This window comes from Rattus norvegicus, chromosome 19 (assembly GCF_021556685.1).
Source record: "Rattus norvegicus strain SHRSP/BbbUtx chromosome 19, alternate assembly SHRSP_T2T, whole genome shotgun sequence".
Lineage (NCBI taxonomy): Eukaryota > Metazoa > Chordata > Mammalia > Rodentia > Muridae > Rattus > Rattus norvegicus.
The window spans coordinates 60535419-60558810 of record NC_141552.1 but is presented as its reverse complement, the minus strand read 5'-3'; the positions used below and the strand labels follow the sequence as shown (position 1 = coordinate 60558810).

General features: G+C 52.7%; 1 protein-coding gene across 2 annotated transcripts in view; it reads right to left on the bottom strand.

The window, feature by feature from the left end:
- The window catches only part of Cmip (c-Maf-inducing protein), a 205758-nt gene that overhangs the window by 64578 nt on the left and 117788 nt on the right, over positions 1-23392 (bottom strand). Inside the window, 2 exon segments of one of the 2 annotated variants that reach the window (NM_001163273.1) lie at positions 10055-10105; positions 17000-17125. In NM_001163273.1, the coding sequence (NP_001156745.1) occupies positions 10055-10105; positions 17000-17125 (177 nt within the window). 2 annotated transcript variants of the gene reach the window in all.

Genomic DNA, 23392 nt, shown 5'->3' with positions numbered 1-23392 from the left:
TCTTTTAAGTCTTTTGTTGAGCCAAGCCAGTGGGCAGGCAGGAGGCATTAAGGGCCAACCCAGAACTGTGGGCCATGGTCCTCTCCTCCAGTGGCTACTCGATCACCATACCACCCTGAAAGCAAGACAGCACCCTGCTGCCCACCGCAGCCTCCCGAGACGGAGGTCATGTTAAATGACGACACTGCCTCCTGGTTATGTCTGGAAAACTCATCCACAGAGAGAAGGGGGGGGGGGGAATCAAATAAAACCCTGCTTTAAAGGGCAGAAAGAGGGCTTACCCACAAACCATGTACGTGAAAACCTTCCCTGTGCGGCTTGGTGACTCATCGGTCCCCATCAAAGCGTGCGCTCATGACACATGGAAGCCCCAGTCCCCTCCTTGCTTGGAAGGAAAAAACAACCCAGAGATGCTGCTTCTTTCCAGAATGCTGAGAGAGCCACCATGCTGCTCCAGAGGTGCAGACAGGCTGTCACATCGAAGGGAAGGGATCTCAGCGCTCAAAGTCAGGTCTCTAGGAGGACTGGGGAAAAACAGGAGAGTTCGAGGACAGTCAAGAGCACGTTAAGACTTAGCTCTTCTGTCTTTTAGTGTGTGTGTGTGTGTGTGTGTGTGTGTGTGTGTGTGTGTGTGTGTAAGTTCAGGAGCTAACACCTGGCTATCCCTCCCCCTCCCTCTCTCATCTTCTATCCTAGATGAGGTCTCTCATTAGGATGTGGTAATTGCTGGTCAGGTGAGGCTGGATGACCAGTGAGCCCCAGGAATCTATCTTCTCTGCCCTGCCAGTACTGAGGTTACAAGCATGTGCCACCATATCTGACTAAGAAAAAAAAAAGAGGGGGGTTGGTCCTGAGGACCAGCACATCTTCCCCTCCTCTCCCCCACTCTCTAGGCTTGCTGCTCGGGGCAGGTCACTGTCTTTAGTCTGGGTTCCAGATGTTTGGTCTGTGGAATAGGGAGACCAGTTCCCCAGGTGAGGACTGGTTAGCAAAGCCCCTTGTGCTGTTTGTAGACAGCTCAAATCCTCTTTCTTGGTCCCTTCAGGAACCCTGTTGCCTAACATGGACGGTGGTGAATTATTAAAGATCTGCAGCCCCGTCTGGCCGCTTTGAGCTGAACCGGCCGCCCCTGTTACCTGTGGTCCCAGCGATCCCTGTTACATAGGCTCTGCAGGATCGGCCAGTGGCCTTCCCACTGGACAAACGCCCGAGAGAAATGGCTGCAAGAAGGAAGTTCTTGTTTGGTTCACAGCTTCAAAGTTTGCCATTCAGAGCTGTCAGACTCCATTGTTTCTGGGCTTGAAACAATGGGGTGAGCTGGAAGCTGAGGAGGCCTCTCAACTCACAGCAGCCAAGAAGCAAAGAGAAGGACAGAGGAAAAGGCTAGGGGGTAAAATACGTCTTTCAAAGGGATACCTCTAGGGACTTCCTTTCTCCAGGGAGGCCCCCAACTCCTAAAGTGTCCAGTAATCAATTCTCCATCATGCTATCAAATCCCTTTTGGGTCTGTCAAAGTATCGATCCACTCAGGATGCCCCAGGAACCATTTATTTCCAAAAAGCCCACCAGCTGGTAAAACCCCTCCGTGTATGTATGAGCCTTTGAGTGATATCTCAGACTCAACCCTTAGCACGGTGGTATAAAAACATTAATGGGAAGTCCCAGAATTACATTGCCCATTAAGTTTACCATTTCAGCACTGCTGTGAGCAGTATAAAAGGCAGGCTAGTAACAACCCGCTCTCACTTCCGGTCAGACGCTGTACGTCTGTGTTGTAAACATCACTAGCCTGTCAGTAGTATCTTCTTAGCCAATCACCTGTTGTGGTATCAGGCTTTGCACTTAACCTGCCTACCCTTGACTCGATAACGGTCTCCGGGTGCAGGAGGAACAGCTGGAGGGCATCAAACAAGGACACACGGACGGACGGACCCTGGAACTTGGTGGTCTGGAAGCAAAGCATCACAGAGACACAGAGCTCAGGGACCGTCTGGGCTTCGGTGGATCTCCCCCTGAATCTACAGACACCCCACCATAAGTAAGAGGAACAAGGTGAGTGGAGGAGAATCAGGAGGTGTTTTCAGAGGAACAAGGCACGAGCGGCCTTTTAGGCCAGCAGCAGCAGGGACAGCCAGCAGACTTGAGAAGGGAGACTCGCTTTTAAGTCTTCCACTTGTCCTTGACTTTAAGGGACTGCCAACGGCCTGTGCATGGCTCTGTTCTGGGATTTAATTTTTTATTTGAGCATTTCATACGCGAGTTCCGGATCTGTATCACCCCCCCGCCCCGCCCCCACAGCTCCTCCCACGTCCGCCGTTACTTCTCAAACTATAACTTAGTGACTATTGCTACACACATCTATTACAAGTATAAACTTTATATACATGTAATAGAGCCCATTGAGTCCATTCAGTATTGGTCTTATCTCAGTGTGCTCAGGGTGACCATTATGGGATCAGGTGGCTCGTCCCTGAATGGAATTGATTCTCGCTCTTTTGGTGGTCACTAATTGTCTAATAATAGGATTTCTTCTGTTCACATGCTTAAGACAACCGGTACCATTATGTAAGCCTGGTTTGGACAACTATATCATTCAAATTTTGTGGGTCCAGCTCCCCGCCATGTTTATAAGCATGCTGTCTAACATGTGGACCATCTTTCTGTCTCCTCTGCCAAAATCTTCTCTGGGTCTAGTGAAGATGACAGCCAACGAACCCTGCACTCGGCAACGAGGTCATGTATGTTTCGTTACATGTGACAGGGCATGCGTGTTTTGTTACATGTTCAATTTTTTTAAGACCATAAGAAGTGGGAACAGGTTCACAGCAAACGTTAATTCTTGTGAAGTCCTTTTTCCTTTTCAGTATTTAAAAACAAACAAACAAACAAAAACAGGAAATGCTCTTTTTAGTACCCCTGCCCTAGGGCTTTCATTCCTGCCACAGAAGTGGGACATATACCAAGCATTCTGGAAAAAGAGTGGTCAGCTCTCTCTCAAGGTGACCGTTAAGTGTGCCCCACAGCCTTGGGGTTGAAATTCCACGCACCCACAAGAGGAATGTGGGCACAGACACCAGAGCGTTCCCGATGGTCTGTACCAAGCCGGATTAAAAAACCACCGAGACATAGACACACACAGAGCAGAACAAACACCACCCAGCCCTGACAGAATACAGCGTCACGACACAAAGAACACATCTAAGCCTCGCAAGCATAGTTTTCAGAGTACAGGCCCAAGGCACAAATGAGCCCATTCACAATTCTGAGTTCAAGTGGGCCAAAGAGATGGAGAAGTGTGTGCCCTGGAGAGCCAGTGTGTGTGGTCATGCCCCAGGGAACCTGGGGCGGGCTACCTCTTTTGATCTGTATGCTTCTCTCTAGAGAAACTGATATAAACCCGGTAATAAGCCAAGTGTGGGGCTCAAGTCCATAAGCACACCGTATCACGGCCGGCGGGGGAGGCCTTAGTAGCTGACCTAGATCCCGCTTCCAAAACAAACAAAACTCAGGGTGGAGGGTGCAGCTCTGTGGTCCAGGACTCAATCCCCAGCACTGGAGAGGAAAAACAGAGGCTGAAAAGGAGGAAAGGCGGGAGGAAGAGGGCAGATGTACCATGTGGGGAAGTGGAGAGACTGTACATTTGGGGTGGGGGTCCTGACCCTTGCCTCCATGCCCTTCTGTGTCTAACTTTGCCAAATGCTGGCGGAAGAAGCTGGAGGGAGGGGACGAAGCTAACCCAGAGGCCACACGTCTCGGTTTGCGTCCCTGTCCTGCCGGTGTCCAGCAGAGAGACACTCAACCAACCCCTGTGCTCCTTCTGCTCATCCTTTGAGACGGGCCTCATCAAACCCTGAGGTTCCATGACATGATCCCCTCAAGTCTCCCAAGACCAGAGATGGCTAATAATTGTTTTCTTTCCTCTGTCACAAAGGAAGCCCGAGAGTGTGACTCTCATCCCCAAGGTCACAGAGCCTCAGCCATTTCTTAGCTTCAATCCCAGGGGCTCACCTTGTTGTTAGTTACGGGGACCCCAGTGACTCTCTGAGGGGCCGCACAGAGGCCGGAAGACACTGGAGACCAGTAGCCTGGGCCACCAAAGGCCGCTACCCTTGGGTCCCCAGAGTCAGCCATCTTGGTTCTCTGGGTCATCACAGGGCCTTCCTGTAGTGTTGGGAGTAGGGCGGCCTCTTGCAGAGTGAGGGCAGCTCAACGTTTACAATGCTCCAAGAGTCCCTCTGATCCTTCTGGGGCCGGATGCAGAGCTAACCTGGATAGGCAAGGCAGGTATACAGCCGGGCTATAAAAAAACCAAGGCCTTGCCCAGCAAGAGTACTGAGCCAGCGATTGGGAAGTGAACGGCCAGGCCAGGCACCAAATAAAAGAAAGTGGTGTGGTGTATCGTGGGAGCTGGGTATGACTGTGGCTATCCCAGCAAGCAGCCAGGAACGGGTAGCCAGACCACCTTCACCCCTAACCCTCACCCCACCCGTGAGTCATTCCGGGTCTCAATATGTAAAGCTCTCTCCCATGTGTGTTGTAGACAATCTGGACTGAGGACTCGGGCCGGGGTCTACAAATGCTAACTTTGGGGAAGGTGGGAGATACCTTGGACCCTCTCCCTCTGGCCATCAGACTACTGGACTAGCAACTAGAATTTCTGCCAAGGAATCCATGCTGAGAAAGAAGAGGCTGGGGTCTGAGTGTCTGTCAGGGGAGGAACCTGGATCCCTCAAAGAGAATACACACGGTTCCGGCTCATGAGATCACCTCACCGGAGAGTCGGGGTTGAGAAAATGGTGGGTCAGTGTCAGTGACAGAGAGTTGTAGTCCCTGTATCTGTGCCTCACGTCACAGAAGATGGACTCTGGTCTTTCCTTCCTGTTTTTCCATATCACCTGTCTGTTTAATTGGCCTGGGGTGGGGGTGTTTGCTGGGTTGCTGCTGTCTGTGCCCAGGATCCAAGCCTAAAATCTCTACTAACAATCCATGGGACAGATAAGCATTGAGTGTGGTTGACTGCCTGCCTACGTGTGTGTTCTATACTCAAGTGTCTAGAGCCATGCTCCAGGCCAATGGGGGACGGGAGCAGTGGGGAGAGGGGGAGGGACAATGGGACAGTGGGTTCTGGACTCAAGTCAGGCCTCTGTTCAAAGGCCACGTGACTGGGTGAACTCAGGTGTGACTTCTCAGTCACACCCGGACAGGAACCCTGGGAGAAGCAGCCCCTTCCTTGCAGCTGTGATGGTTCAGTCACCCTCGGTGCTGGAATGAGTACACAGTGCCTATCAACCGCTCTGTGACCGGGGACGAGTCTATCTGGATACCCCAGGAGAGGTTCCACAGATCAGAGTGGAAAAAAGAACTCAGGCTACGGCACAGGATCTGGGAGGGACCCTGGGAGGCAGGGGGGAAGGTCCTTTCAAAGTGTGACTTCCTGACCAGAGAGAGACAGAGCCAGCGTGACAGCATCACTGGAGCATCCTGTACTCCCAAGCCTGGAGTGCTCTGGCTTGGCCTTCATCAAGGGGTACAGGCTGGGCGGTCACCTCAGGGCCTTCTGTCATTCTGACCTGGTCCCCTCCCTGTGGAGAAGGTAGGATAGGACTCCTGTCTCCTGACAGTATGAGCGACCAAGAGGTCGTGCAGAGACTCAGATGGTGGCGCAGGGATCTGGACGGTGGCTGTCCATACACATCATGGGGCAATCCTCTCTGCATGGCAACTGTCTAGTGCGCTTCTAAGAACTCATTTGTCCTTGGAGATGTCATCGTTCTCTTGGGCTCTTGCCCCCTCTCCCATTAGGCACGAGTGACAAAGGCTTCAAAAACCTCTGTTGAGGTTCAAGGTGACAAATTTGTATAAAACGTGCACATAGGGGTTGGGGATTTAGCTCAGTGGTAGAGCGCTTGCCTAGTAAAAGCAAGGCCCTGGGTTCGGTCCCCAGCGCTGGGGGAAAAAAGAAAAGAAAAGAAAAGAAAAGTGCACATAAAGTACTTGTGAGCCCGGGAGACCCTGTATATGTATGGACGACACTGGCAGGGGACCCCTCTTTGTGAGGTGGCAGGAACATTGGCTCCTACCAGGACCCACTCCGCTTCCTTCAGAAACAACAGGCTCTACAGTCTTCACAAAGGCACAGTAGGTGAGGTGCTACTGCTATCCCATTTCACAGAGAGGAAAACAGAGGTGTCTCCACCACCAATACCTGAAATAATGGGGGGGGGGGGCAGAGGTCCAAACCCGAGTGGTTCGAGGTCATGCCACCTCCCAGGGACACGGGAAAGTCTGCTGGGGAGAAGTAAGCAGCTTTGGCCAGGTCTATCCAAATGCGCTTGTGGCTGGCCAGCTTCTGTCACACCCTGCCTGTCCCCTGTCCCCTGGGGCCGGTTGTGTTTTCAATGACCCACTTTCCCTGGAGAACGCAGTCTCTGTGGATTTTACGACTTCTGCTTAGTGGCCTCCAACCACAGCAGGAAGCAAAGACTGAGTGGCAGGGTCCCAGATGTGTAAGGGATCGCAACAGACCTGACTAGGGGATCGCCACCCGCCTTGGCTACTCCTCGAGGTGTCAGGGCAGGCTTGCCTCTCCTGGCTATGTACATTGGAACCTATTCGTCCTCAGAGCGGAGAGAGAGAATTGGCTCACTTTCTCACATAGCACACGCCATGCACTCGCAGGCTGGAACACGGTCAGTGTCACACAACCTAGGCTGTCCCTTCACAGCCTTGCTACACACATGGCTTAGTGCCCATCATAGACCTGTCCACTCATATATATAGCATATATAGCAGCATATATTTGGATGGGTCATTCTCTTCTTGGCCTTGAACACGAGCTATGCCTTTCCTTTTATGGCCTTGTGCGACGCAACACGACGGGCCTGTCTCCTCAGAGCTTTGTACACGCAGAAGGATTTATCCTCTCAGACTTGTCCCCTCACAGACGGGTCTGTCTCCCTGTACGCAGAATGGGCCGTGCACGGGTGACCTTGTACGTGTAACAGGCAGTTCCCTCGAACCCTCGTGCACACGTTGGTTATCTCTGCAGACCCGGGCCTCTGAGGGCCTGGGCGGGAGAAAAGAGGAGCTTCTGAGTCGGAGCTGAGGCCTCATTAACTCTGTATGACTGTTTATGTTCCACACCCCAGGGAATTGGCCTCAAGGGCCTACTGCCTAAACCAAACAGACAGCTTCCCCAGGGAGCCCTCGGGACTGCAGGCTGGGCTCCCAGGGGACTCCAGTAAGGCAGAACATCTCTTTCCCACCCCTTTCCTACTATAGTTGATACTGGTCCTCCATCCTGTCATGTCACGGAATCACAGGCATCCCTGGACTCCCCTGACCAAGGCTACTGTGGGCAAGAGCAGAGCTCTTTCCAGGGAGAGAGGGAAAGAGAAGGAGGGAGACAGAAAGGACTCAGGGTGGATAAGCTTACTATGCCAGCCTCATGTCTCCTCAGAGCAACTGCAGAGAAAACAGGGGTGAGGGGACCCCTCAGTCAAGATGGCCAAGATGGTGGTGGGGGAGGGGCATTGTGGGGGGAAGAGGGGCAAACAAGGAAACCCCAGTAGAAACTCCCTGACTTTAGAAAATGACAAGAATACTACAAGAGTCCTTCAGTCACACCCGGTCGGGACAGCCTGAGGTGGACTCGCCGGCATCCTTTGGCAGAGGAACCCCGCCATTCTGAGGGTCACATGCTGTGGGTTACAGCTAAGTCTTCTTAAGATCCAGCTTTGCCCTCCTGAGGAAAGACACTGCCCTGGGCCAGCCAGTCCAGGCAAAGTAAGCCAGGAGACACGGCATCCGAGAGGCGTGCGTCACAACACTACAAAAAGAGCACACTCTGTATATATACTTCCTGTCGCAGGCCGTGTGCAGAAAACTCACAAATTCAAACTGTGGTTGTGGGATTGCTAAATGTCCTAAATTCTGATGTTCTGCTGTCTACTCCCCCTACCTCTGTTAAAAATGGAAAGAAAAAAAAAAGAAGAAGCAAGTAAATAAAACAGACCCACAGCGGTTACCTTCCTTTGCTTGTGGAGTAGTCACACGCCTTTAATCCTAGCACTTAGAAGGCAGAGGCAGGGGGATCACTGTAAGATTGAGGCTAGCCTGGTCTACAGAGAGAGTTCCAGGACTGTCTCAAGAGAAGGAGAGAGAGAGAGAGAGAGAGAGAGAGAGAGAGAGAGAGAGAGAGAGAGAGAGGGAGGGAGGGAGGGAGGGAGGGAGGGAGGGAGAGAACCATACCCAGAATGGGCCGCTGAGTCCAAATCTCAGTTAGACGGATGAGGCAGGATGGACCCACAGGTCTAAACTGAAGTTGCTGTTCATTTCTGGGCAAACTGTTTGGCCCTTCTTAGCTCTAGTGCCCGCACTGGTTAAAGGACGGCAAACACGAGTATTTAAGCCAGGTCTTGCACACTTACAGACTTTAGTAACTGTATTCAGTCAAATGAACAAACACCCAGACCTGTCTGGACCAGACCAGAACAAGAAAAAGTAAGGATTCGAATTCAGGACTGACAGCTGACATTGCTAGCTGGAGTATCTCCCACCCCCACCCCCCGGCTCCCCCAAATCTTAAGATTCTTTGTCATTTTGCAACAATGGACGGACGGCAGATCTTAACTCTCACCACATTTAAATCTCCAAGAGCCATAACTAAATCAAGTTGCTACAGCGGGAGACCACTGCCACCTGGTGGCTAGATACCCAAATCATTGGGGGCCAACTGCCCCAGGGAAAGGAAACTAACATCTCACACAAGCTTATATGGTGGGAATCATTCTGGAAGGTCACCCCGGAGGAAGGGACAGTGCCTGACTGAAGAGGCCTTTGTCATCCTTTGATACCTCTGGCTTAGGTTCCCCAGGTGCTTTTAAAGACAAGTTTCCACTGACTGAATTTAGTGATGATAAAGACACAAGATGCCATCAGAACCGAGATTAGATATCCAGGTCCCCAGAACTGTTAGAAACTCAAAGATATCCCAGCTAGCTCTGGGTTAATTTTATGAACCCCACATCCCAGGCTAGATCTCCCAAATCATCTTTTTACCAAAGTCTCTTGAAAACTTCATTTCCTTGTAAGCCTCAAACTGGTAGCAATCCTCCTGCCTCGGACTCCGAAGTGCTAGAAATATAGGCACGTGACACTGAGCTCAGCTAAAAATTCCATTTCCCCACCTTTATCTTGGTTACCTCTTGAAGCGTCATGAGCACAGCCTTTCAGGTGTGCCTGGGGTGCATCATCTCGAAAAGGAAGTGCCCCTAATCCCTCCTCGGCTCTCACAGTCGGAGGCTGAGCTACACACTAGAACCTCGATTTTCTCAAGAGTAGGCCTGATGCAGGCAGGAATGAACTTCACAGGGGAAATGGACAGCAGAAGTCTTGCCCAGCAGAAGTCTTGTTGAACTTGCAATAATAGTTCAACAAATGCAGTCTCATTGTAATGACTCATGGCGCCAGGGGCATAAAGAGAGAATGACTATGCCCTGCGACCTGTTCATCACCTATGCCACTGGACATAACCTAACTCTTCAGGAGAGCTGGCCCGGGCCTAGGAAGTCATAGTAGAAATCTGCTCTCCACACACGCCAGAAGCTCGACACTTCTATAAGGAGTGATAACAGGAGTGAGGGCGGAGAGCCAGCCCACCAAAAGGAATCAAGGCCGATGAACATAGCCAGTGTTTTCAACCCCTGCTAAATTCCCACTCTGCATGGCTTTCAATGCGACTTGTTCAAGGAACTTTCTGGAACCCGGAGTCCAGCCTCCCTGGAACCCTGGCTTTGCCCTCCCTCTGATGGAAGCAAGGGAACAGTTGGATGGTTCCAAGCTGAGCAGCCACCTACCAGGAACCTGCTCCTATCACAAGGCATGGCCCTTGGGGAGAGGGCAGGAGCTTCCTTCCAGCAAAAGCAGGACCTTTGCTGAGCTACCCAAGAGGTAGCGTTCCCTACCACCAGGCCTATGTCCTGCCTGGTTCTCAGCCATTACTCTCTAAGCCCCCATGCAGCCACTGCAAACCAACATCAGGGGCCTGACTTACCTTCCACTGCAGAGAATGGAACCACTGATCTCGCAGGTAGCTGTTGGCAGCCTGGAATGACAAGAACAGAATGGCAGGTCATCATTTTCTGGAACATCTCAGACCATCTAACTGGACTTCACACAAGTCCTTAACCACCAGCTTCTGCCCTGAGGCCCTGGTTTGCCTCCTAGAAAATTATGCACCCATCAAGAGCAAAATCAGAACTGAAGACATGGCCGCTGGTATGGGATAGTTTTGCTGGGTATAAGAGTCCTCATCCTGTTGGCTGGAGCACTTTCCCTGTGGTTATGCATACTGAATGAACTTAGATAGATAGTGGGAATTGGCAGAAGGTGATACAGTTGACTGGACTAGTGCCTCTGTTTTGCCAGCACTGCTCAGGAACCCCATCACACCCAGGACTCCCTCAACGATCCCTACAACAAGTTTCCAACTCCTTGCCCATATCTACCAGAGCTCAGCCTCAGAAAGACCCAGGCTCAAGTCCTGGCCTTGATCACAGCCTCACTATGAGCCAGCCACCCAGCAACACAAGGCCTTCAGAGGCCTCAGAGAGAGAAGCACCCTCTGATGGTCTGTGGCTCACCCACACCCCAGCCCTGTTCAGCACTGACCCAGTATCTGGTCTCATGACACTGAGCCATGAGTGAATGGTGCAAATACCTTGCAGATGCTCATCAAAGGCTCTCTGGAGTAAAACAGCCCCAGCCTCGGCATGTGTTATCTCGGGTATAAATAATCTCTACAGTTAGCTCAGTCGAGGAGACTCACAGTTCTCATGAGTAAGTGTAAACCAGGCTGGTCCAGCTCCAACACAGTCTTGGTTAAAAGCCTTGTCTATGCTTTTAACATATCACAGTACTGGGGAGGAGTCACAGGCCAACCACCTATGGTAGTAAAAGGGGCTCTGCATGTGGTACCATCAAGGCTCCTGTGATGGCAAAACCAGCTTGGACTATCAAGGTGGCCTGGCGGGATCCCATAACCCATGTAAGAGGGAGGCAGGAGGGCCAATCAGACTGAAGCATGGAGATGATCAAGGCCACAGTCTCCAAGGAATATCCAGAATCTGAGAAAGGAGACAGATTCTTTCCTAGACACCCCTCTCTTCTGATCCCAGCAGGCAACTTCAAGAAGATCCAATGGATCTTGGGATGAGAGTCAAGCCCAGCCTACCCCAGTCCGCTGCTACCACCTTCCTGATACCTACCTGTCTCAATGTTGCCAACAATCTCCTCCCCAGCCACACTCCTTCTGACGCACAGTACAAGCACACACAGCTTGGTGACATGGCCAGTGAGCGTGAGTTGTTGTGGCACGAAAGGGACCCTTCACTCGTGGGCAGAAGCTCTGCTTTTAAGAGTCAGTGCATGATTTTTAGCCCTGTCCCATGCAGGCACTGCAGAAACATCTCAAACGACGTGATGAGTACTCCAGAGCAGAGGCCCGGCATCCTCAGGGAACCAGGCAGTGTGCACTGGTAGAAATACTTAGCTCTGTTTTGAGCTACACAGGACTAGGGCTGCTTCCTCGGTACAGGGGATCCTAGCTTGTCTAATCTGCCTATCCGGTTCTAGCATGGCCTAATGTTGCACTGGGAATTCCCCACCTTCATCTGCTCCCCCCAATGCCCATACAACTCCTAGCCACCTGGGTCATACCCAGAATGCCACTTCTCTGGGATGACTGTCTCAAGGCTGGCTTCCCTCTGCCCGTGCTAGTCTACCGTGATTCTGCCCTGCTCAGCTGTCCTTCCTGCAAGCTACAGCTCTGTGAGGTTGTAAATTACGTGTACGTGAGCACCACCGTGTTTTTGAAACCCAGAGCAACAGAAAAACGGCTGGCATGTGGAATAAATGAGAGAGGACGGCTGAGTGGACGCACGCGTCCATAAATATAGGGCAAGGAAGCGTGGATGGGTGCATGGGGAGTAAGGAGGGGATGGTTGGAGCAATGTGCAGGTAGATGGTTGGGTCGGTACATAGGTGGATGGGTGCATGAGTAGATGGGTAAGTACGTAGGTGGAGGTGAGGTGGGTGGAGAGATAAATATGTAGATACACAAGCAAGTGGACAGGGGTGAGATGAGTGGATAAGTGGATACACAGATGCATTGTGTAGGGAGGGGTTAAGTGGTTAGACGGTTAGGTGTCTACGTGGATGGAAGGATGGATAGGGACACAGAGTGTTAAGTGGGTGAGTGGGTGGGTGTGCGTGCAGATGGACGGATGGGTAAATGTGTGGATGAGGAGGTGAGTGTGTAGACTAATAGATGAAGTAGGTAAGTAGACAGATGGGAAAGTAGGTGGATGGATGGATGGATGGATGGATGGATGGATGGATGGATGGATGGATGGATGGATGGATAGGGCGCATGTATGCAGATGGATGGATAGGTAGGTGTGCATGTATATACATGGATGTGTAGGCGTGTTCGCAGATGGATGGATGGGGTATGTATGTTGACAGATAAATGTGCAAGTGGATAGGTTTGCTCAAATGGATGGATGCACAGGCATAGGAGAGGAAGAAAGGAGGGAGGAAGGGAGGGAGGGAGGAGAGGGAGAGAGGGAGGGAGGGAGGGAGGGAAATCTTATGACTGATTAAATCACAGTAAGTACAGCATCCATGCACCCATTCCCTGGAAACTTCACAACAATCCCTTCAGCTCTGACGCACCACGCTCTTGACTGCCGTGCTTTTGCTGAGTCTTCAGAAACACGCATGGTGGTGGTGGGATGTCCCCAGACACCTGAGTACCACGCTTGGACTATGGGACTTGTAACCAAGGAGGCAAATACTAAAGTCTGGTTATAGGTGAAAAAAGGAAGCCCAGAAGCTTCCTCCCAACAGCTCGGGACACTCTAGCACTGCAGACTTGGATGGCCCTCAGGCCCATCCCCCTCCTAGCCTGTTGGCCCCAGTACCCCCTAGGGAGCAGGTAAGCAGGCTCCTGTAGATATAGGAGCTGCTCTTCCCCTTGACAGCCAATGAAAAACATGGCACCTGTTGGCCAGCATGGAAAACAGGGTGAGCCAGGCAGTGTGTGACAAAGGTGAGACCCTCCCTCAGCAGAGGATGACAGGCGACACTCTTGAATCCCAGTACAGGCCTCCCTAGGTAGCTTCTGGCAAAGGACAAGTTTGTCTGGCTGTGCTGCAGCCAGGAGAGCCTCTCTGTGAAGTTCCCTGGCAGCCAGGGTGGCAGAAGAGAGGGACCAAGACAACCCAGATCCCAGGGAACGCCAGGTACAGTGAGTGGCCAGAGGGTGACTTGGAGGAGAATCCCCTGAAACCCCAGAGGGAGTCCTCAGCCTGCCTTGCCCCCATGGCCCCAGGCTGGCTTTGGTAGCTCTCTGCCAGAACCTGGTGATAAACTTCCCACAGGGCTGGCTCCAGGCAAGCCAGCCCAACTTCCTCAGCAGACGCTGCCAAGTTCCAGTTCATTGTTGCTTTGTCCGAGGTGAGAAAAACAGCCTGGAGCCTGCAGGGACTGCTCCCAAGTTCAGCTTCCTGGCCCAATCTCCAGGAAAAACAGCAAAGGGCAGCGGGAAAGTGCTCTCTCATTCTGTCTCTCTCTCTTCCCCCTCTCTCTGTCTCTCTGTCTCTGTGTCTGTCTCTCTGTCTCTCTCTCTCTCTCTGTCTGTTTCTGTCTCTCTCTTCCCCCTCTCTGTCTCTCTGTTTCTCTCTGTCTCTCTGTTTCTCTCTGTGTCTCTGTCTCTCTCTGTGTCTCTGTCTCTCTCTGTCTCTCTGTCTCTGTCTTCCCCCCCCCGCCCCCCTCTCTCTCCTTCACTTGCAGTAAGGGAACCCATCCTGTCCCTGTCAGTTACTTGTATGTGGGATAAACAGTTGTCCAACCCCCCCGATGGGGCTTTCGTGACCAGTGATGATGAGTGGGGACACTGTCAGGAAGGAGGGGCTACTTTCCCTCCTTATTTAACTGTCTGCTCTTCCTCAAGGGAATTAGAACTGCATCATTCCTCAGTGCTTAACACTTAACCAGAAGCCACCAGCAAGGTGCCTCAAACAGGACACACAAGGTAGGTACTTAGAAGCTGCCCTCCTCACAGTGGAGCTCATAAGAGGACAGTAAGGGAAACACAAGGTTAGCAGGCCTCTGTTGTTGCTGAGGGAGGAGGGGAGTGGGGGGATCTAACATGTGCTTAGGGAGCTCACAATGAAATTACAGAAAGCCCAGGAACACTGACTGGCTCCCATGCTGGGCACTGGCACCTTGTCTCCTGCACCTACTGGAGGCTTACACTCTGCTACTTAAGAGGCACGCCATAGGAAGGTTCATTCAGCCTTTCTGGAACTTGCAAGTCAGGCCCCAGGGGCTGGACTTCCAGTAAGACAGGCTATTGATCTAAGAGATCCAGAATGCAAACCGGGAGGACACTAGGATTGGAGGAGGAAGACAGAGATGGATGCTCTGAGGCTAAGGAGACATTAAAAAAGCAAACAATAAAAGCTAGAGAGAGGGAGGGAGGGAGGGCGGAAGAAGGAACGACAGACACAGAGACAGAGGGGGATGATGGGAGGAGAGTGACGGAGGGCTAGAAAACAGAGCAGAGCAGAGCCCTGGCACTCAGTGTGGCTCAGGACGGAGAAAGCACTGTTTCCAATCAATAGCGTCAATTAAACCCAAACTCACGTCACCACCACGGGGACTGGTGGCTGCAGTGCTCACATTCACTGCAAAACATTCCAGGACCTCTGCCATTCTGTAACAGCTTCCGCTGGGCCACGACCCCCGGGCTGTGACCCTTTAGCCTAACTGGCTGCTCCCGAGGTCCCTTCCCACAGTGGGACAAGGAAGATCTGTCCCTAGCACTGAGGATGTTCTTAGTGACACCTGGGCTCTGGTTCGTAATAGTATGTCATTCAAGAATTAAGACAAAGCCAAGGCTGAGCTTCCTGACACACATCACGAGGACCAGAACTCACAGCAGGGACCCTAACCAGCAGCTCTGGCCTCACCCTGGGGAACAGAGGAGTCATACACAATTATGGAATCAAGGGAGGAGGCAGGGACAGGCAGCCAAGCTAATGTGCCTCCCTTGGCCTGATGGAGGTACAAGCAGGAGAGAGACCCAAGGGGTGAGCAGGGGCAAGACTGCACCCACCTAGCTCTCTGAAGGGAGACCGCGCTGCTTCCCTGAGTTAGGCTCCGGATCACAGCGGGAGCTGGTGCGGCCTCCTCTCCTCTCTCCTTCTTCCTTCTTCTCTCCTCCTCTGCTGCTCCTGCCTCTGGCTGAGCAGCCACCAAGCAGGGGCGGCAAGTGTGGAGGACGCTGGGGCAGCCTGGTTTGTCAGCCCGCAGGGGGAGCTCTGACGCGTCACTCAGCCCACTGCAGCCTGGGAGAGTCATCACTACCACCAGCCAAGGGCCATGGCCAGGTTAAAGGGACATGCCCAGAGCTGGCCAGCATCTTACTCCTCTGACCCATGGGGATGCTCTAGCCTCGGAAACAAGAGGCCATTCTGCTAGTACATGGGAGCCACCATCAACAGAGAAAACAGGGCTCCCTGGCTATTTCCCAGTGTTCAGCCTTCTGCCTCTCAGCCCCTGATCTGTTGTCTAGTGTCCGGTCCCTTCAAAGGCTTTCTATAGCTCGCCAATGCCCTCAGTATATAGTTGGAAGCTGACAAGACCATATCTAGACACAGTGATGGGCATCAACCTCACTCCTACCAGAGAGCCCCATGTCCCCCATACTAGGTGTGTCCCCCTCCAGGGCACCGTCATACTCATCACCCTGCACCCTCACATCAGTGCATATCCCTGGGGCGCAGCTGTCTCCCCGAGACCCAGTGAGTCACCCTCCTCTCCCCCTCTCCTCCTAGGCCCCCGAGACATGGGACATGTCCATGTCTGAATTGCAGCTTTGATAATCATGTGTTTATGGCTCAGTCTCCCCAGAGGCTGACAGGAGGATGAGGATGGGGTTGTAGGGCCCAGAGAGAAAGGGGCAGGCTTGAAGCCACATAACTGAACAAAAAAGGCATTCCAGAAGGGCTGTCCTGCTGCCTTTCAGGGTCCCCCTTGTCTTGGCCATGGTTGCTTATGGGGTCAATCGGCCCCACACGGCCTGGCATTGCCCAGCCTTGCAAAGACCCAGTATTAGACTCATCAGCCGGGCAAGGGAAACAGAAGGGAGGCAGAGAGGCCAAGGGAGGCACAGCAGAGGCTGGTTTGTCCCCCCTCCAAAGACAAGGAGACAACAGACAGACCCGGGAAGATCAGGATGAGGACAGGGTCACAGAGGGCAGAGCACAACATACTCCCAAGGCTAGCAGGGCCAAGCTGGGCCTCCCATGAGGCTGGGGGCGGGGGGGGGGGGAGCTCTTACTTTTAATAGAATTAGAAATTCTAAGCTGCTCCTTAGGGTGGCTACCCTCCCCTTTTCCCCGCCACAACACTGACAATGTACCTCACCATGGAGGGAGGGGCAAAAACTAAGTCCTGATGACATCATCTGTCACCTGACCCTGGACTCAGCTGTTCTTTGCAGTTCTCTCCTGGCCTTCTCAGCAATTTGAATAGCTCGGCCAATTCCCGTTCAACCTTCGGTCTGAACGATGTCGCGTCGTTTCCGACTCATGTGCTCACAGACACACAGAGCCGGTGTTTCCGTCGTTTGCAAAAACAAAACCGAACTAACCAAAAAGATACCGGACACAATCCTCACTAAAGTCCAGCAAAGAGAGGATTCATGACGAGGCAATCCTCACAAGTTCTGAGGCCTGACAACCGGCCCGGGGACTCAGTTTCCCTGCTTTCCAAAACAGAGGCTACAGAATTCACTTTTCACAGGCTCAGGAGAACGAGCATGCTCCTAGACGGTGGGGTGGGCAGCATGCAGCAGGTGCTTAATCCATGCACAGTCCTCCCCCTGCCCTCCTGAGTCAGGAAACTGCTGGCTCATGCTTACTCTCCCTACCTGCAGCAGAACGGTCCCTCCAGGGATTGTGAGCTGTAAACAGTACTTCGGGGCGTTCTCCCAGGACAGTGGCTGAACGTCTTCAATGGCGCTGTAGGAGACCGAGTTTTCCATGTACCCAGACGGCTGTGGTGAAGAGAGAGAGAGAAACAAGAGCTGGTGAGCAGACAGCATAATAAGTACAGAAATGAGTCTACCCGGGGACCAAAGGAAGGACCAGCTCTCAGCTGGCGGCATTCCACTGTGGGAGAGGGGCTGTGGAGGGAACTCATTTCACACCTAGGGTGCAGAATGAAGAGCAGGTAAGGGAACCCCTAAGTCAAGGGTGAGGGGGGGATCATCCCCTGATGACCACAGGACTCAGCACAGGGCACAGCTTGAATCTCAGCATCCCTCCCCAGCGCAGCATCCTTCGAAGGCTCCTACGGTCACTCCCTACAGCGGCAGCCTCTGACCCATCCTGCTTCCTCACCCCCAAAGTCCACAGAGCACATGCTATCTTTCTTCGGTGCCTGGACCACCACATGGCTCAGCTGCATGTGAGAGAGCATGAGAAAGGCAAGCATGAATCAGTGATAGGGGAAGGCAAGACAGGCCTGAAGCCACCCATCCACACTGCCTCTGAGAGAGAGTCCTGCTGTCTCAGAGAAGCCATCAGGCCCTGCTAGGGTCTTCAACAACCCACCTCCAAAATGCCAGGGGTCGGAAGAGTCAGTGAAAAGTTATAACAAGCTAATACTAACGGCAACCTCCCACAGACCCCTTCGTGTGCACGTACTGCTCCGGGAACTCCAGGAGTGGAATTTCACAATGACTTTAGGGAGGAGGTGGCAGGGTCATCCGTGGAGCACAGAGGTCTTGTGCCCTTCCCACAGCTAAGACAGAATGAATGTGTGCACTATGCTATGCTGAAAGAGGAAGGTGCAACTGAAGTCTATGGCCTGGGGAGCAGTTTACCACAGACGCTTAGGCCTCTGATCGTTTTCTTCTTTTCCAACCGACCCGTAGTGGCGGTGGGGAGAGCTGATGGCTAAACTGCCTCGGCCCCCCTGGTGCGGGTGGTCATCAGCCTTAAGTTAAGTGAATGACCAACTTAGGTTGGTTCAACAGATATCCACTGAGCTTCTAGTATATTCTAGGAGTTGTGGTGGGTATTGCATAAAACTAGAGTCCAGTGTGGTTGAAGAGACAACAAACAGACCATCCCCGCAAAAAGAGTAATCATGGGGGATGGGGTGGAGAGAAAGAGCGAGTATCGAACGCAATCAAGTCACAGTGACAGGGGCCACAGCATGAACCCAAGGCCTGCATGCAAAGGCCTGGGGAACAGCGAGAGAGAGAGAGAGAGAGAGAGAGAGAGAGAGAGAGAGAGAGAGAGAGAGAGAGAGAGAGGGCTGAGGGGAGAGGTCAATCAGGCGCAGCTCAAGTAGCAGGTAGCACTTCCGGGTGTAAGGATCACACCCCGCAAGGGGGAAGGTGCTGCAGGAAATTCCAGCAGCATCACCGAAGCCGAAGCCACCGAGAACAGAGCCAGGAGGACAGGGTTGGTGGGAGGTGGCTGGCCACAAGCCCTTCCGACCAGTGCACTGCTCTCCAGCAGGACCCGCAGAGCACGGTGTCCACCTGTGCAAACCACCCGGTACGTGGAGGTTGCTGCAGGCCACCTCCATTGTACAACCTGGCCTGGTCGTCCACAAGCAGCCTGTGGCTGAAGCTGTGAGCAAGGCTTTCTGGGAAAGGGCTGGGTATAAATAGGTGTGCGTTGTTTTTAAAAGCCAGATTGATCGCTTTTCCACTGTCTGACTCAGCACCTGGCCCAAAGTAGTCTTCAGAGCCATTAAAGACCTATGTTTGAACCCCTTGCTGTGTGTCATTAAGTCAGTTACAGCACCTCTCTGAACCTGGTTCCTCTGAGAGTAATTTCATAAAACAGAACTGCGGAGAATATTCCAGGGGATCTAATTCGCCAAGGGCTTACTTAGCTCAGCATCTGGAACAATACTGAAGATATAGTTTATCTCCAGCGTCCTCTTCCCTCTTCCCCAAACTCCAAAACCCGAGTGAAAACAAAATATTCCTCAAGACATGTGCCCAAGCCAGACATCCTGAGGTTCACCTGCCATTGGAGGCACGAGGGCTGAGTGCGTGAGGCCAGCCTGGGCTAACCAGTCTGTGTGTCCAAAACCAAAGGGGTATCCAGCACTCATGGAGGACGAGAAATGTCTGAGCCCAGCTGAAGAGGTTTTAGGGGCCCAGGATGAGCGATTCTGCTATGGGATCTGGGGACACAACGGGGCCAATGGGAAATTAAGATGACCGACCAGGGCCTGGATCACAGCAGTAGCACAGAAGTATTGGGTCCTCGGGTCAGGGCCACCTTGGCACACTAGTGTGGAAAACTACAGATGGGCAAAGCGGTGTGGCTCAAAGGATACTGTTCTCATCTTCCCTGCTCTCCTCTACATACGAGGTTCCTCTGTGGTCACCGCAGGCTAAGCTACATTGCTGCCTCTGCTCCCAGAGGGTCCTCACGGGGACAGGAAGCTCGATGACATGTGCGGACAGATGTGTCACACCCACTGAGACCATGCTACCCACAGCAATGATGACACAGGAGCCAGAGTCACCAGCAGACAAGAGGGGAATCAGAAAGTAGGACAACTGAGACTTCCCAAGGGAAAATGGGAAACGCAGCTCTCGGGCACAACTAAGAATCAGGCTCACAGCGCGAGCAAGGTTCCAGGGTGCCCTGGTGGAATCAGACGGGAAGCTCGGGGCTGCAGGGGTGGACTGGGCTGATGGAAGGAAGGCGGGGCATATTTGCTGGGGTGATCTGGAACCGGCTCACCCCAAATGCCTGCTCCTCCTGGTGGTACCATCCATCGGCTCTCCTGGAGCTGCACGCTCATGGGTGGATGTCACTATATGTAAATGACAACTCACACTTGACTAACAAATGCAGCGTGGGAAGGTGAGGGACAGAGTTTAAGCATTCGGGTAAAATTAAATCAGGATCACTCGGGAACCCAGCCTGAAGGTCCAAGCCCATAAACCCAGGGGGCTGAGGTAAGATCACCAATTCAGGACCCGCCAGGGCTACAGAGTGAGTTCAAAGCCAGCCTAGGCAGGTGAGATGGCCACGATATAAAATGTTAAGAGGGCGAGGGATACCGCCATGTGTTAGAGTGCTTGGTCAGCATGTTTGAGAACCTATATTCAGTTCCCCACCCATCCTTCCCTCCCGTTCTCGTTCTCTCTCTCTCTCTCTCTCTCTCTCTCTCTCTCTCTCTCTCTCTCTCTCCACACACATTCATTAATACGTCAAAGTATTTTTTTCTTTCGTTTTAATTTTTAATGTCTGTAACTCTGCATCTGTGTGTGTGTGTGTGTGTGTGCTGTGCACATGCGCCACGCACAGGTACACAGAGGCCAGAGGACATCGGGTGCCCCGTGATAAAGTTATCACTTTCTGCTTACCCCCTTGAGTCAGGGTCTTACTCAACCTGCAGCTGGCCTGCTTTTGTCTAGACTGATTCGGCTTCTGCCCTATGGGGCTCAACCTGTCTCCTGAGACACTGGAGTCACAGGTATGTGTAGTCATGCCTGGCCTTGACACGAATGTTGGGGATTCAAACCCGTGTCCTTCTGTAAAACGAGGTCTCTTACCCACTAAACCAGGCTCTCCTGACTTCTTAACCATAACTTGTATTACTCTCTAATGTGCACGTGCCTGTATGCATGCGTGTACACACACACACACACACACACACACACACACACACACACACAGACACACACAGACGGTTTATATGTGGCAATCAACTTGTGGGAGTCAGTTCTCTCCTTCCACCCAGGGATCACGCTCGGGTCATCGAGCCTTTACAGCAAGCTTGCCGCCTTTACCCAGTGAGTCATCTCGCTGGCCCTAAACAAAATTTTTTGCTGAGTCCCAAATCAAAGAATCTGCCTGTGCTATACACCTAGGAGCATCCACTCCGAGTCTCCCTCTGCGCCTGCCCTCTCTGTCGTTGACTGAGCGGCCGTCCTGCTTTGCATGAGTGATAAGCAACTCTGAAGTGAACATCCTTGTGAAGCCTGTTTTTCTAGCCTATATTTAGGTTTATTTCTTTAGGCCAGATTCCCAGAAATGGAATTACTGGGACAAAGGGTTAGAGCATGTTTTCTGCTGTTGCCAAATTACTCTCATTAGAGAGATATTAAGGAGTCCTGGGAGCCCTGGCCAGGAATGAGGGACCTACTGCTTTCTCCGCTGGGCGCTACTCTCTGGCCACACTCTAACAAGGTGGGCTTGTCGCTAGAGTTTCTGAACTGAGCGCCATGTTGAGTCAGCATGTGCTGGGTGCTGAGGGCACCGACGTCCACCACCCAGGGTCCTGGCTCTTGGGGTGCAGCCTTCTGGGACACTGCGAGTTGTGCATTGGGGACACTGCCTTCTTGTGAGAGGTGGGGACAAATCTCTGAGCTGCCGCAGTGTTCTGCTATGGGACTATTATGGGCTAGTGTAAGAGGGCCTGCGTTTTCCAGAAAACAGAGGATTCTGGGATAAGTCTGGCTTGAAAGCATCCAAGGCCTGAACAGGAGACAGAGCAGGTTGCTGGAGGGTCCCTCACCAGTGTTCCCCTCCCCGAACCCCAAGACCTCCCGAGCTAATGCTTATATTAATTATCTGCTCTCTCGGGCTTCTCATCCAGAGGGGTGCTCATCTGGCAGCCTTCGCCATCCTGTCTTTCAGAGATCAGCTCCGCCATCCCAGCCTATCCCTGGTTTCCATGGTGATGAGCACATGACTCATGAGTCTTCAGCCCCCCAGGACGAGGCTCCAGGCTGACTCAAGACATGCGTTCCAGTGGGATGGGGGGGCTCCCACACCCCAAAAGGAAAAGCTATCTGGCTGGAAAGTCCCTCTATCAACCACTCCAGACTGGAGCCGCTGAGTGCTGCAGAAGCCTCATGCTGGCCCGGGGTTGTAAGCAGCAGGCTGGCTGTCACTCTGGCAGCCGGCTGAGTGGGACTTGAGTCATCCCCTCCAGGGAAGCCGAAACGCAAGGCAGGGTCCTTTGGTGCCATCACGGTGGCAAGGCAGTCAGGAGGCCCTGCTCTGGTCTACAGGAGGACGCCACATGGCATGGCAGGAAGCCCCTTCCAGCGCAGGTGGCCAGGGCACACTGAGAAGGTCAAGGACAGACAGTATGGCATCTGTGTTCCCGATGGCTGGACTGCCAGGGACTCGTAAAGATCCCTCTGCGATGCAGGAGACACCCATCACGCCAAGAAGCCAACACCTGACAGAAAACCACCATCACCTGCCCATTAGACTCTGCCTGTGTGAATCTGTTTATTGAGAACACTGCTACACAGGCTCAGAGCTGAGGCCCTGCCTTACCCCTGTTTGTGGCTGGATACGCCCCCCTGTGTGGACCAACTACATGGTCTACCACTTGGACCTTTTATCCTCCCATTACTGTGAAAAAGCCTTTGTCCTATTGCCTTTCCCATGGGGTGACAGGAAGATACCTACATCACAAACACAGACTCCACCCGTCGGATCCCACTCTCTCAGGCCTTATGTCCAAAGCCCTACCCACCCCACCAAATCCCACCCACCACAAGCCCCACCCTCACTAAGCATAGCCATCCTCCCCGCAACCCGTGACCACTCTAGCCCCAGCTGAGCGCTGGACTTCACTCAACCACACTGCAGTACCACGGCAAGCAAGGCAGCTGTGGTCACTCGGAGGAAATGGAGAGAGAGGCCATGACAGGTCACAGGCTGCCTGCTTCCCACCATGATCCAATCTCTTGCAACCACCAACATAGAGACCTGGACGGTCCTGGTCCGTTTATCAACTCCAGGGTGGTGTGCATCATGTAGAATGGGGCTAAGGCCAGCAGGTTCGAGGGTCTGGCCTCCCACTGATGCACAGCTGTGGGGGTCCCTGCCCACCTGTAACAACAGCTGCACTACAGCTGGACCCTTCTCTTAAAAAGAAAAAGACCCTGCAGCAGGGCCATCCCAGGGCTGCATGAAGACAGTAAGGAGGCATACAGAGGGCTCATCAATCAGGAAGCCAGCCCTGGCAGCTGCCCCCTTTTATGGCTAAATGCCTCAAGAAGTTTAGTAACACAGCCAAGACTGGCTATTTCCGTATCCCGACCCTTCCAAGCCCTGTCTTCTCTGCGAGCATGGGAAAGGTGGGAATTTGGTCCCCGGGCCTGGCATCTGTCCCAACACGTGCCTTTGCCACTGAAGCAGTTGATGAGTGACTCAAAGATTTTCCCCATGTCAGCTCCATTCTACCCAGAATCCTCGGACTTGTCTAAAAACAGTTAACAGCCAGGCAGGTGGGACTGGAACTGCCTACAGGTACCACC